The 14,997-nt window shown below is 43.1% G+C and overlaps 1 protein-coding gene across 2 annotated transcripts in view; it reads left to right on the forward strand.

Moving 5' to 3' along the window:
- The window catches only part of rap1gap2a (RAP1 GTPase activating protein 2a), a 101,569-nt gene that overhangs the window by 81,369 nt on the left and 5,203 nt on the right, over window positions 1–14,997 (forward strand). For both annotated transcript variants that reach the window (XM_028571137.1, XM_028571128.1), the window contains 12 exons: window positions 4,586–4,618; window positions 4,856–5,077; window positions 5,197–5,300; window positions 5,733–5,811; window positions 7,271–7,324; window positions 8,396–8,479; window positions 8,620–8,720; window positions 9,264–9,393; window positions 9,701–9,856; window positions 10,091–10,162; window positions 10,932–11,018; window positions 11,138–11,278. In XM_028571137.1, coding sequence (XP_028426938.1) covers window positions 4,586–4,618; window positions 4,856–5,077; window positions 5,197–5,300; window positions 5,733–5,811; window positions 7,271–7,324; window positions 8,396–8,479; window positions 8,620–8,720; window positions 9,264–9,393; window positions 9,701–9,856; window positions 10,091–10,162; window positions 10,932–11,018; window positions 11,138–11,278 — 1,263 coding nt within the window. The remainder of the gene's footprint in view (window positions 1–4,585; window positions 4,619–4,855; window positions 5,078–5,196; window positions 5,301–5,732; window positions 5,812–7,270; window positions 7,325–8,395; window positions 8,480–8,619; window positions 8,721–9,263; window positions 9,394–9,700; window positions 9,857–10,090; window positions 10,163–10,931; window positions 11,019–11,137; window positions 11,279–14,997) is intronic.

The following is a 14,997-nucleotide window of genomic DNA, read 5'->3' on the forward strand; positions in this document are numbered from 1 at the left end:
TCATTTTCCCTGACCACAGCCAGATTTAACCTATACAAGGATAAAACAGACATTAATGATTCAATCAGTGTTGGTCAGCCAGCTGGGTTCAGTCTGTTGCTCAGATTGTATAATGGGCATGCTGGGGGCAAAGAAGAATAGCACTGAAACAATCTGGACCGGCATTACTATTCTCTCCTTCTCCGTATGAAACGTATTCAATGTATTGATTCTTTTAAAAAGTCTTTCTCTCTCTGTGACACTTTTTTGTGCCAGCCCCCTCGCTACCACAACCGCCCACAATCCCCCCACCTTCCACCTCAAGCCCCTAAGGGCACATGCTGAGTAGTTTGAGGACAGATGGGGATATACAAAAGGGAGAAAAGGAGAAGGAAGAAGGTGTGAGGAGAAATGAAAGGCACAGAAAAAGAAAGAGAATAAATGGCCAAAGGAAGATCCAGAAGTTGAAGTGCTTCTTGCAAGTTCTTTTGGGGGTAGTCTCGCTTTGCCAGACCCTCCTCCAAAGTGCACTAGAGGAGAGTCTGACTACTCCACGTAGCATTTGGGGATGGAAGGAAAACATGCTCTGGTTTATTGGCATTTCTCTAAACCAATCACAATCGTCTTGGGCAGTGCTAAGCACCAGAGAAAAGCTGCGGCGCCGCTGCCAAATAGGCTCGGAAGGAACTTGTTTTGGTGGAACGTGTACATTTAAAAGTTGTTTTAGTCATTCAACAGAAAACTCAGATTGGACAGATAGCTGTCTGGATTTACCCTGCAGAGATCTGAGAAAAGATTAACCATAGTCCTCATAAATTGACCGGAGTTTAAAATGCCAACACAAAGGAAGCCCAAGGCAACGGATATCCGGCCTAAATTCAATTCAATTCAATTCAATTCAATTCAATTCAATTTTATTTATAGTATCAAATCATAACAAGAGTTATCTCGAGACACTTACAGATAGAGTAGGTCTAGACCATCTATAATTTACAAAGCCCCAACAATTCCAACAATTACAGTAATTCCCTCAAGAGCAAGCAGTGCGACAGTGGCGAGGAAAAACTCCCTCTTGGGAAGAAACCTCGGACAGACCCAGGCTCTTGGTAGGTGGTGTCTGACGCGCCGGTTGGGGATATGATGAACAGTGGCGATAATAGTCAAATTAATAATGGAACAGTGACTTCAAATGGTAGTCGTAGTAGTTCATGTCATATCAGGGCGCCGCAGGGCGTTACAGGATGTAGCATGGCCCAGCAGAGCATGGATGGACGTAGCAGGAAGCAGCATGACATTGCAGGGCACCGCTGAGCTCAGCAGGGAGTGCAGCAGGACCACGGCGACAGCTGCAACCAGGATCTTGGTGCCAACGTTCTCCAAGGAAATACGCTGGGTGAAAAAACATAAGGACTCCGCTAGGATTAGTAACAAGCATTTCTGGGACGGGATGCACACAAATAGTAATAGAAAGGGAGAGGAGAGAGCAGCTCAGTGTGTCAAAGGAAGGAAGGAAGTCCCCCGGCAGTCTAGAACTATAACAGCGTAACTAAGAGAGACAGGACATAAGTAAATGAGTGGAACCCAACGGATTCTCCAGTGGCAACGGAGCAATCCCGGAAGTGGTACATCAAGGATATAGACTTTTTTGGGGGTAATAAGGGTTTATGGTCCGCGATAAGATATCCAAGATGTGTGAATTAGGCAGTCGTACCAGGCCTAGTCAATGGAAATGTTCATATTTTGAGAATAGAATGACTTTTATGCAGCATGGTTGACATCCAGTAGACAATGAAAGGAATGAGTTAGAGAAAGTTAGTTTTTTGTAGCAATCTATAAATGCAGCACATTAAACTACCCAAAAAAGAAATGGTAAACCCACAATGACACAACGGCAAATCCCACAACAGGACAGCAAATCGCCACAACACGATAGCAAATCCAAGGACACAATCGTTGGACACTGATCGTTGGTTGTGTGGCACATAGTATATTTTGGGGTATTTGACACTGTTATTTTTAATTTTATGTATTATTTAATTTTATATATTTGCAAAAATGACAGATACCCCCTTTAATTTATTCCTTATGTGAGTATAAAGGCACAAGATCATCCATTGGTGTAAACTGTTGGTGTGCGCTGCCTTCTTCAGTTGGCCCAACGTCTGAATGAATGTTTGAGTAAACTTGCCACTGAAGACCAGCCAACGGACTGACTGTTTTTTAAATTATTTCTTTTAGGTGGGTAAATGTCACCGAAGCACCTTTACATGTGTTTTAGTAATTTAATTTATATAATTATTTAAATTAGTAAATATACAAAAAAATTATACATAAAATTGTGTTGTGGGATTTCCTGTCATGGTTTGCACTTCAGAGGAACCGTAATTTAACCCTGTTTGACTAAAGTTTGCTGTTAAAACTGAGTGAGCTGTTAGGAAATTTCTATTTTAAAAATAAAACTATAAATTTGAGACCCTATTCTTTTAGATTTACATCTTCTTTATGAAGGAATAAGCTTGAGTGCCACAGACAAGGTACATTAGGGAAGTTGGGACTAGCATATTCTTGGTCTTTTTATGTGATTTGTCTCCAAAAATATAGAATAAGGCCAGCCTTATACTGTCATTTCTAACACAGAAGGAGAATGTTAGAAAGATGCTGCTCAGAGAGATACAAAAGCACAGGCTGACTGAAGACATCAGTGGAGTTATTTGGAAAGTGTTGATGACAGTCAATACAGCCCGGTGATCAAAGAGTCTCTCTGTCACACATACACACACACACACACACACAGAAACTGTGCGCCTCATCCATCTTTTCTGACACTCAGCTTGCATCGACCAACTCTCTTGAACTCTGCCACCTCTAACTCCGCATATGGAACTCAGTGCTCAAAGTGTGCTTCAATACTGTAATCTGGATGGTGCAGATGAAGGTCACCTTTTTGATCCCAAGCTCTTTTTTCCTTCCTCTTCAAACTTCACCTCTTTCCACCTCTACCTTTTTCTCTCCTTTGTCCACTCTTCATCTTTGTCTCACTGTCTATGACTGAAAATTAAATCATCTTCAGAGCGTCTTGGTGATCAGTCTCGTATTGTTGATAATGACTCCCCCGTGATAATAACAGCTGCTCCATCAATATGCACTCAGACAGACACACACCACTACAGAGAGACCAGACTGAGAAGTGTGTGTGTGTGTGTGTGTGTGTGTGTGTGTGTGTGTGTGTGTGTGTGTGTGTGTGTGTGTGTGTGTGTGTGGTCCATGTGTCTGTACTTGTACTGTGACAAATACATTTTTGGTATGATTGGTGTCATTAGACGTGATGGGTGTGGTGTGTATGTTCAGTACTCTGACACATGTTCATTAAATCACTTCTACATTATGCTCAGCCATGTAGAAAAGCTGTTCCACTGGGCCTCTGCCATAATTGGCCAATTTACTCTGTGTAAATTGGCTTTCATATCTGAATATATATATACAAAACACTGCAGCCTCAATCCGTGTCTCAGTGTTGCTGTGTCACAAAAAAAGGCAACATAATAAGACAAGGACAATTTAGCATGTCTGGAAGTTGGATTCAGAGAGATAGAATAACTAAGGGTGTGTGTGTGTGTGTGTGTGTGTGTCTGTATTACCTGTGTGTGTGTTTCTGTGTGCATGTGTGTGTGTGTGTGTGTGTGTGTGTGTGTGTGTGTGTGTGTGTGTGTGTGTGTACGGAAAAGTTAATTAGTATGTATGACTCACTCAGTTGTCATCTGACAAAACAATGAGGTCTGAGAACGAGAGCGCCATGTTCCAGCACAGTTTTTAAATGCACAAAAATAAACAAAACTTGCTTTTTGACCCTTGTGCTTTTCCGTCCTCATGCTGCGTACGGACACTAATTAGGTCCCTAAAGCTGAAGAGACCAAAAGATGGAAGGTGTGACCAGACAGCACACACTTGTACACATCTGATCCATTTGTGTTATTATGCCTCTGCATGTTTTACTTCATCACTGCTTCATCATGCCTCCTGATTTTCTCTGTGGTTGGTCTTGTCTCATCTGTCAGCCCATGAGGGATTCTGAACCCCCCACTGTGAACACTTTTTAAAATTTTCTCAAGGCTTTTAAAGTACAAAGAATCAATAGTCTCCTGATCTGATTGATTATAAGTTGAATGAACTCCAACTGCCAATTGATCCTCTCTGGACTGCCAGTATCCTGACTCCTGCTGCTGCAGAATATAAATGACTGGCTGTCCGTAGCGCTGCACCCTTAGTGGTGCAGACGGGCCTCAGCAGTATTTAGAGGTCATATTGGAGCTGTGCTACTCTAGCAGACTGCCAAATAACTACAGGCTCATAACAGCTCTTAACCCCAGGGTTTACTGAATCAAAACGGCTCTGATATCATGAAGGGGTGACACGCCTTTTGCTGATGACTGTGCATTTCAGGCTGTTGCATCATCACCTAAAAGTCTATTTGGCATTATAAGTTGTTACCTTTCTCTTCCTGTGTTTGTGACTGTGCTCGCAACTGTATCATTGTTCTGAAAGTCAGTGAAGTTCACCTATGTTAAAATGACTCCCTTTAACAGTGTGTGTGTCCTCTATTTGACAGGATGACTATATCCCCTACCCACGAATAGAAGATGTGAGTCATTTTTCACTCACACAATACACTCATAACACACATTTACACCCCTCTCATTTGTACCCACTAGCTAGGAGTGTTTCCGACAATAGATAATACATTTAAAGTAGAAGTACTTTGCAAGCTTAATTTATGAAGATGCAATTCTAGAGAACTTTCCTTTCCCCAGAGCTATTACATTTAATGATATATTTGGCTTTTATCTAACTCACTGTCTCCCTTGCCCTTCTGTCCAAGATACTGGAGAAAGGTGGTCCATACCCTCAGGTAATCCTGCCACAGTTTGGGGGTTACTGGATTGAGGATGTGGAGGCACCAGCAGGGACCCCCTCCTCCTCAGAGTCCAGTTTCTGTGAGGAGGAGGATGGAGGAGAGGGCATGAGCCCTGGTGGGGGACACAGCTACCGCCTGGAGTGTAATAGCACAGCCCGCGCCTACCGCAAATATTTCCTAGGCAATGTGAGTGTCTGTGTACTAACATCAGTGTGTATTTAGAAGAGAAAGACTGTTATTGTGTTTGACCTCAAATCTCTCTCTCTCTCTCACACACTCATAACCTCTTTTCTACACTCATCCAGGAACACATGAACTACTACTGCACAGGCAGCAGTATAGGCAATCTCATCATGTCTCTGAAACACGAAGAGGCTGAAGGACAGGAGTTCCTACGCATCATGCTCAGGTACAATGAGGGACATGCCCTGTCAGTATTAGTATCTTAATTTGAAGCATTTTACATTGTGAATTTCTCACAGAACCAGACTGCTAACATTTCTGACAATTAATAATGAAGCAGGCCTACCTGGACACTGCCTCTCTTTTCCTGAAAACGTGTTTGGGTCCTACTCCTCTCTCCTCCCTTCTCTTTTGTTGCAGCTCTGTATGCTCTTTGTCATGATTACCTCGGAATAGATTTGTGGTGCTGTAAGAGACAACTTTCATCATTTTTTCTCGGTTTCTTTCTTTCTCTGTTAAGACTAAACTCATGATCATAGCTTTTTCCTAATATTGCCTAATTGCATATAAACTAGGTGTAAAAGTTAAGAAATCTCTTTGATGTAAAAAATCTCTGATCATTCTGACCCAGAGAGCTCCTCTTTTTGTTCTTTTGCAGGTCGAGGATCAAAACAGTCCATGACAGGATCTCGTTAGCGGGCATCAACCAGCTGCCTAGTGTACCCCAGATTGCCAAGGTAAGATATATAGTAGTTTACAAGTACACAAGACACAAAGGCAGCTCATGTGCCAGATTTGATATATAGAGGCTGGCTGGCTGGCTAACTAATAAAGGAAGCTTATGGAGAAGGACATCTTTACAGCAGCTGACTGATCTTATAATTAAAGGTGTTTTCACACCTGCCTTGTTTAGTTCGGTTGAATCGAACCCTGAAAAGTTTACCCCCTTGGTGCGGTTTGTTTGGGCAGGTGTGAACACTGCAATCACACTCTGTGGCTGTGGCTCAGATGGTAGAGCGGTTGTCTACCAATTGTAAGGTTGGTGGTTTAATCCCATGTTGAAGTCTCCTTGGGCTGAACCCAGAATTACTCCCTATGCTGTGCCATCGGTGTGTGTGAATGTGTGTGAATGTTTATCGGCTTGGCCACCAGTGTATGTGTGGCCATGGGTGCCAAGCGCGTCTGTCGTGGCACCGCTGATTTACTTAAAGCTGCTGTCCGACGACGCCACCTAGTTTTGTAAAACACTTCAATCGGTAGGCCTACGTTCTTTTCTACAAGGGAGAGGAATGTATGGCAACTCAAAGGAACGACGACAATAATTTATTCAAACACAGGAGAAGGAAACTACTAAAACTGTTCAAAATGATTAAATCCTCTTAAAACTGTGTTCTTAAGATGTTAAAAGACTGGCATAAAAACACAATTCAGGAAGACAATACCTTGAAAACAAAGAGAGGAAAATCAATATAAATTTGTATTTATTATATATTTGCACCCCGCAAAGGAAAATGCCATATAAAATATTAAATTAAGTTAATTGTTCACACAATACAGTAATGGGAGCTATTTAAATTAGATGGGTATATGGTAAAATGTAATTTGCTCTTACCAATGTATCGCCATGTGTACATTGTCCATAGCAATCCCCACCAATCTGTCCTAACATTTCCCAGTTAGATAAAAAGAGAAAATGAAAGCTCAGATGGGCCAATCTGGAATCTTGCTCCTTATGAGGTCATAAGGAGCAAGGTTACCTCCCCTTTCTCTGCTTTTCCAGCCCATAGAATTTGGCCCAGCCATGAGAGAAATCATGACTTTCAAACGAGCAAAGTGGCAGTTGGTCAAGGCGACACCCCCACCCTCCACCTTGCCCGCCCCTCTCTCCTCCTCAATAGCTACAGACACAGAAATACTAAGGAAAGCTCATTGTGGGACTGGCTCTAGTGGCTGTAATTCTCCACCAAGGCTGAATTTCGGGAAAGAGACTTCAGATACAGTATTAGGGGACCACTAAGGCCTATATGAAAGCATCCAAAGAGCACCATGTCATGGGACCTTTAAGATTTTGTGCATAAGCTCAATGGCATCAAATAACCTTTCCCTTTTGTATCTTACCATGGTATTCTTTCCATACAATATGAGATTTCTCTCATATGATGTCAGTCAAATATATGATTCTCTTTCTTCTCTCAGCTTCTGTGTGACGATGCCACAGGGCTGAAGTTCAACCCGGTCCTGTACCCTCGGGTGAGTTTATCCTAAACTCCCACATTGCAACTTTATCATTACAAGTCTGACCTCAGCTCATCTGTTATAAATGTATTCATCTCTGCGGGGTGACAACGGGGCACTGTAAGGTTGAAAGGGCTAATGCTACATTCAAAAATATCTGCCACAACTTTATACCTTCATTAGTAACTGTTTTATATATTCTACACATTCAGGAAAATGTAATGCCCTTCACTTATGGCCTGGGGCATTTTTTTTTACATCAACTGATGCAGTGTATCCTTTAATTACTGTATTATTGTCAGCATCACCCACCTGTCCATACACCAAGGCCTTCATTAACATTTCACTTTAACCTCCTTTTTGTGCCCTCTTAACCAGAAAAATAACATAACTTATCACAATTTACCCTCATAAGCCTGACATGACATCATGACTTCATGTAAACATACACTCCACTTTCTAAAGCCAAGTGGCGTGTTATCTGTACGCATTTTGAGCTATAGCTTCATACTACATGCTATGGCGTAAATTGACACGCAATCGCAAGGTAATGTAAGTCAATGGAGGCCAAACAGCGTTGATAAACATGCTAAAAAGCGATTATGCGTCTTAACAACACGCCAAAATGGCATACGAATTGGCGTGGCATACATATGCCACTTCTTGAAATCAGTCTGTAAGCCCCCTACCTCTCTAACATCTGCCCTGTTCAGTAAGTGCATTATTCAAAAATGACTGATGACACAAGAGGGCAACAACTTTCTAAAATGGACACAATGGATCCGTTTCTCCTCCTGTGAGCCAGGCGGAGGAGTGTGATGGAGCATGCTTTCAGCCTGAGCCTCAGGAAAGAAAAACCATCTGTCTCAGGCTGCAAGAGGCAGCAACGAGTTCACTGCCTTCGCTGAGGGCCGTGACAGTTCTTTGCATGTCAGCCTTACATAACATGGGCCCCAATAAACCTGCCCTGGAGACATGTTGAACAGGAAAACATGTTTTCCTAAGGAGAAAGAAGAAAATTTAGAAAGTTGAGTGAAAAGGACCATGGGTAACCATGGGAAGTAATATTTGTTTGTGTATGCACAGGGATCCCAGTTGATAGTGGCTTATGATGAACACGAGGTGAACAACACTTTCAAATTTGGAGTCGTCTACCAGAAGTTTGGACAGGTGAGCGATCGTATTGATCTTGTCAGTGTACTCCAGTTTAACTCACATACACTGTGTCTGATCCTATAAACTGTTTATGTCTTGTATCTTCCACCCTTTTTTTCTGTCCTCCATACTATAATCATGTCTCCCCCTCTCAGACATCAGAGGAAGAGTTGTTTGGGAACAATGATGAGACGCCAGCTTTCAAGGAGTTTCTCAGTACCATGGGAGACAATATGGAACTTCAAGACTTTAAAGGGTAAGAGTATTTCTAGAATGAGATTTTATAAAAGAAAAGTGCTTTAAAACTGAAAAAGGCAGGATTGAGTAAATCAAAAATCAAAATAAATAGAGACCAGATAAAAAGGTCCACAAGAATTAAAAAGAGGGATATGCCATTGAAGTGCATTGCAGTAGAGCAAAGCTGTGTTTAATTACTGTAACCCTGGAGCAATTTGTCCTGCTGTTTCGGCCTCAGCGTGCCAACGGGATAAACTGCCTAGCGAAACAGATCTGAGAAAAAAAATGCCACATGGACAGGTAATCAGAGCTTTGTAAATGGTCTTTATTGCCTTGCAGGCTTTTTTCTATTGTGTTACACTTGTTACTTTTACTGTTAGGGAGGCTTTAAATATAGCAGACACGTTACGGAAAGCTGCACAACACTTTTGGGTGGTCTTGGAGCTAGTTAAGGACAGAATGTGATGAAACTGACATTTAACATACATAAAATATGATCTTATCTTATTACTGAAGGCTGTAATCCACACAGAACGTGACATGAGCTTTGATAATGTGACAGGTTCCGCGGTGGGCTGGATGTATCCCACGGACAGACAGGGTCTGAATCTGTCTACACTGTCTTCAGACAGAGAGAGATTATGTTCCATGTGTCAACCAAGCTTCCCTTTACTGAAGGAGACGTCCAGCAGGTACGTGACTTTCATAATGGCTTTATTATTGTGACACTGAAGGCACGATGGATTGAGCTGCAAAGTAAGGATCAATCGTACAGATGCGGCTAAATGTTAAATCAAACGTTTGCAAGTTATTTGATATGAAGCCAATAAAACCCTCCTTAGAAACCAATAAATCCCTTGTGCATTCAGTGGTTTGTGTGTCATAGAAGACTCCTAAATTGTGCTCTTGTTTTAAAAGTGCCCTCTGAGCTACACAACCACAAAACCAAATCTGTTTACCAACCTATAATCTTATGAATTTTCCCCTCTGCTTTTTTAGCTCCAGAGGAAAAGACACATAGGAAACGACATTGTGGCCACCGTCTTCCAGGAAGAGCCCACACCGTTTGTTCCAGACATGATCGCATCCAATTTCCTGCATGCTTACGTGCTGGTGCAGGTTGAGAACCCCTGTACAGAACACACAACATACAAGGTACCAGCAAGGCCTGTGTGGTGAAATGACACAGCTCCTACAGGTGCTCTGTAATAACTTTAAATTAGTTGTGCTCACTTAAATAACTGCAAGCACACAACGTTAATCATCAATAATAGTCATCTCGCGACGACAAAGTGTTCTCAAGTTTTGCCTCGGATGTTGTTTCATCATCCCAGCTCGAAACCTGAGCCCTCGTGGAATACGAGCTAATAACGTGTTTAATGTCAACAGGTGTCAGTTACAGCGAGGGAGGATGTGCCTCCTTTTGGACCCCCTCTACCGAACCCAGCTGTCTTTAAGAAGGTGAGAAAAAGAGCTGATAAAACTTCTGTCATTTTAGTAGAATTAGGATTTTGTGGAGTATTTTTACAATGACTACGTTTACATGCACATAATATTCCGGTTTTCGGGTTAGGGTTAGGCAGTAAACTGGGGGTAAAATAAAGTAAAGAATGCTTCTAATAACCAAATAATACCAGAATATCCCACGTCTTATCGGAAAATGATAAATTCGGAAAAAGGCCTTATTCGAAATATCCAACCGGAACATGCTGTTTACATGACCTGTATCAAATTCGGAATATTGTCATATTCGGAATAATAGTGGAATATTGGTGTGCATTTAAACGTTCTCAACTCTTCTACCACAGCTTGTGGGTATTTGAAATGTCCTCATTTAAAAACAGTTTAACATGTGGCTGCACATTAAAAAATGTAACCCTCCTTTTCATCTTGCATTTTATAGGTAGCCTTGATGATTCTATCAGATCATTGTCACAATGGGGGAAACTGCATTGTGAAAACAATCTGGCTTCTAGACTCAGTTGAAGATTTAGTTACTTATCGGGACATGAGTTGCAGCATGTGGGGAGAAAGGGGATTTGAAGCAGATGAGGATTTAAATCAATAAAGTTGATTCTCTTAATCAGACTCCTGCAATAGTGTAATCTTTATGGCGCTGATTATAGTTCACCTTTTCCTTTCCTTAACATTGCGCCTCACCCTTCTGGTTCTCTCTCTCTCTCTCTCTCTCTCTCTCTCTCTCTCTCTCTCTCTCTCTCTCTCTCTCTAGGGTCCTGAGTTTCGAGACTTCCTGCTGACAAAGTTGATCAATGCTGAAAACGCCTGCTACAAATCCGACAAATTTGCCAAACTAGAGGTGACACACGTCTGCGGCACAGCCACACTCTAACACCACAGCATGCCTTTATTCACAGCTCAGCTTCGTTCATAATAATGACCATAATCATCTTCTCGATGTGTGTAAATTGATTCCAGGGGCGAACGCGAGCTGCGCTGCTGGACAACCTCCACGACGAGTTGCATAGACAGAGCCAGGCCACGCTGGGTCTGGGCCAGGCGGGAGAGGAGGACAAGCTGGAGAACGGGGGACACGGGGGTCTGCTAGAGTCCTTCAAGGTGAACATGAACCTGGACAGAAGTGTACACGACACCATGCATTCTTCCCTCAGCTCTGTGACGTTAATTTAATCACCGTCATTACTGCACAAGAGTGTGAGGTTTTCTTGCTGTAGGTCAACTAAATGTCACAGGTCTGCAAAATGACTTAGGTGCTAAACCAGCAGTAGCGTTGTTCCTCCTGCTTTTCTCTATGCTCGAAGATTCTGACCTTATACACCGAGTATGTGTGTGTGGAAATGAATGCAACCCCTACTGTGCTTATGTATTTGTAAAACAAAATGTTTCCATTCTGTTTGTGAATCTTACTTCTCAGTTTATTTTTATTTGCCATCTAACTGGTTCTGTCTCATCCCTCAACATCTCTTTTGTCCTCAACTGTGTGTGTGTGTGTGTGTGTGTGTGTGTGTGTGTGTGTGTGTGTGTGTGTGTGTGTGTGTGTGTGTGTGATGGCTTTGAGATCTTATCTGTAATCACAGCATAAGGGCTTCCTGTTCCCACACCCAGTTTTGTGTGTTTGTGTCTTTCACATCATGAATAATTTACCTGCTAGCCCAGACATCGCTGCATCAGCCGCTGGAAGGTGGCTGGCGCATTGCTTAGTCCAAATGGAATCCTCTCGAATTCAAACAGCCTCAATGGTGTAGTGAAAGCAGTCTTCTCTCTGTCCGCTGGATCCAATTCAACCGGCCAGTAGCCACTGGCAAAATCCAAGGTTGACTACCACTCTGTTTGCTCTCTCGAATTACTCCTTTCTCCAGCATGGTCTGCAGGAGGGAGCATAGTTCTTGGTTCGTGTTAGGGGGCACCGGCCTGTAGCGCTCGCGGGGGGGGGGGGGGTGCATCACCTGTGGGCATTTGGTTTAAAACAGCATTAGTGCGCCCAAAGTCTCATCATCCTGAGCAAAAATACACCTCCAAAGAACTTGCTCCACCCTGTCCTATTGTGATTGGGGGAGGTTTGGCCAGTGAGGGATCCCACCCGAGGTATCATCTTCAGCAGTCTCTCAAATGGCTCGTACAGCCACCTCTATCTCCCTATCTGATCTTTCATGCAACACAAGGTCATTAGCATCAATCTGTTCAGGGGATATCTGACCGACTTTGGCCAATGGCTGACGCTGTGGCATTTCTATTGAGTAGGCGTGCCGGTTACATATTTCCCTTCACCTCTACTGTCTGCCACTTGCCACTCATTCTCACTGTCCAGGCCTTCTATCAGAGCTGTGTAGTGCATCTTACCAGTGTTCTCTGGAACATGTGTCCATAGGACCATTTCACTTTCAGGGGGCACTATCATGGGCTGTTTCGTCACTGGTCTGACCTCAGTGGACCCGGAGGACAGGATCCTTTGGCAGCAGGCAAAAGCCCATTCCCACTCTTTGGGAGGCAGGTGGAACAGTGGATTTAAAGGCTTTGAGCCCTGGATATGTCCCTTCTCCAACCTCCTCCCATACTGGTTAGTTAACATTCATGCCCAACAGCCCTTGGCAGGGGCCCATACAGTCATCAGAAACAATGAGGACTCCCCTCTGTGGAACATCAATCTCTCCCACTTTAAAATCCAAAATTGAATAGGCAATGGCTGCTTTCACTTTCAACCAGTTCATCTTAGTGCCCATCTCAGCCTCAAAGTCTTTAAAATTAATCTTTAAAAACGTTTCACTAAACAGGGTTACCTGTGAGCCTGTGTCCAGAATACAGGGGATACATTTTCTGCAGAAAAAAAAAAGGGCTCTGCTGTTGACTCCACTTCCAGTGCTCCATCAACTTGCCCCACAGTGACCGGGTTTGGGAGTTTAAAGGGGGTTGAGTTGTCTGCTGCTGGGAACAGTTACGTCGAAGATGTCCAGCTTGTCCACAGTGTAGACAAATGGGCTGCCCCTGGTCATTCCAACGCGGGCGGGTCAGGGGATGCTTACATCTGGGACATTCGGTTTGTTTTTGGCTGACTGCATGGTACTCACAATCTCCTCTTTCAAGGCTTGCTTCAACTCTGCAACCATCTTTCCACTTGGCGAGGGGGTCAGCAGGGGGTATGGTGTAGACTTTATGACAGTCCATCTCCTTCCTCTGAAAAGCCTTCTCTCTCCAACTCTTTAACCTCCTGCAACAACTCAGAAAACATCAAGTTTGGGCTTCTATGCACCTGACCAGACTGCAGGCCGAGTATCATCTGATCCCTCAGTGTGTGTTGCAGATGAGCTGACCCGTCTGGTTCAGCAGTTCCCCATGTTTGAAAGGCTTCTCTTAACCGGAGGTTAAAGTCTCCCAGTGTCTCCCCCATACCTTGCTTCACATTAAAAAAGTTCATTCTGAGATTGGCAGTTACAGTCTGCCCTCTATATAAACCTTGAAGAAAGTCAAATATTTTGTCAGCAGTGTCTCTTTGTTGTCCCTCTAGTAAGTGGACCTTCCTCCTGGCATCACCCTTTACTGCACTGAAGAGGAAATACATTTTTTGCTGTTCTGCAAATCTTTGAACACTGAGAAGGGCTTTCATCCTGCTTTCCCAATCTCCATACTGCATTACATTTTTACCATGAAATTTTGGGGCAAATGGAACACCCATATACCATAGTCACATCATACTTGGGGCCCTGTGTACTAGCTGTGCTAGCTACTGCTTGGCTATCCATTATCAATCAGGTGTGTACAAGAACTGGGAATCCTGCCGACAACGCCAACAAATCAAATGTCACAAAGTAGACTTTTTAAAAATGGTCTTTATATGGTTTTCGTTTTACTACGTCTGTAGAAAGGGACTACAGTCTTTACCCTGAGGGAGGTGGGGAAGGTGGCTAGCTGCACCCGTATTGTCCAGTCCGCTCTTCCTGGTTGGGGCACCTGTGCAATGCTGGTGTGCCGGTCTGCCAGACATCCTCTGCGCACTTCTCGCTGCCCGGCCAGCCGGCCCGTTTTCCTGTATCCAGATCCGCTGTCCAGCCCGTTTAGCCTCGCACCGTCCTGCACCCCCGGAGCGTGTTTCTGTAGTTCTTCACAACCATCTAGCCCCGCACCAACTCAGGTGTCCAGCATCTCTCCCCTGATTAGGAGATGTGCCTCAGGTGTGTTTGGAGGTGTCTTCAGTGTCTGTACCAGGCAAGCAAAGAAAACAACCAAAAGCGAAACACCACACAGGCCTACAATAAAAATATGAAGAAAACACTAGCTGCCTGGCTACACTTTGTGACGTGTGTGTGTGTGTGTGTGTGTGTGTGTGTGTGTGTGTGTGTGTGTGTGTGATGAATGTGTGACTAATGTGACAATTTGGCTCTCTTACTCTTCACAGGCATTATGGACAGCTATTTTGCACTTTCTGCAGTCGGTCCCAGGGGGTGCTGTTCTCATTGCTGTCCTTGCAGTCACTGTGTATTACCTGTCTGCAATACTGTAAATACAACAGAGGATTGCCACATAATTAATAAACATTATTTTATATGATGTTGTTTGTGTTTATGCTTCCAAAGAAAATAAGCACTTCATGATGGATCTGCAGTACATAGCAGCATTAAAAAAGACAAAACATTATTTTTATATAACATTTTTGTTTTTTATTATTTCAATTGTACTGGCTGTAATGTATTATGGAGTCTAGAAGAAATGTTATGAATCTTGTTATCAATGAACAAAATGAATGTAAAGTCCTTATAATATAATAATAATAAGGATTCATACAACACACATTCATTCATTCAATCCAAATCACTTGGCTTCAT

Source organism: Perca flavescens, chromosome 3, assembly GCF_004354835.1.
Source record: "Perca flavescens isolate YP-PL-M2 chromosome 3, PFLA_1.0, whole genome shotgun sequence".
NCBI classification, from domain to species: domain Eukaryota; kingdom Metazoa; phylum Chordata; class Actinopteri; order Perciformes; family Percidae; genus Perca; species Perca flavescens.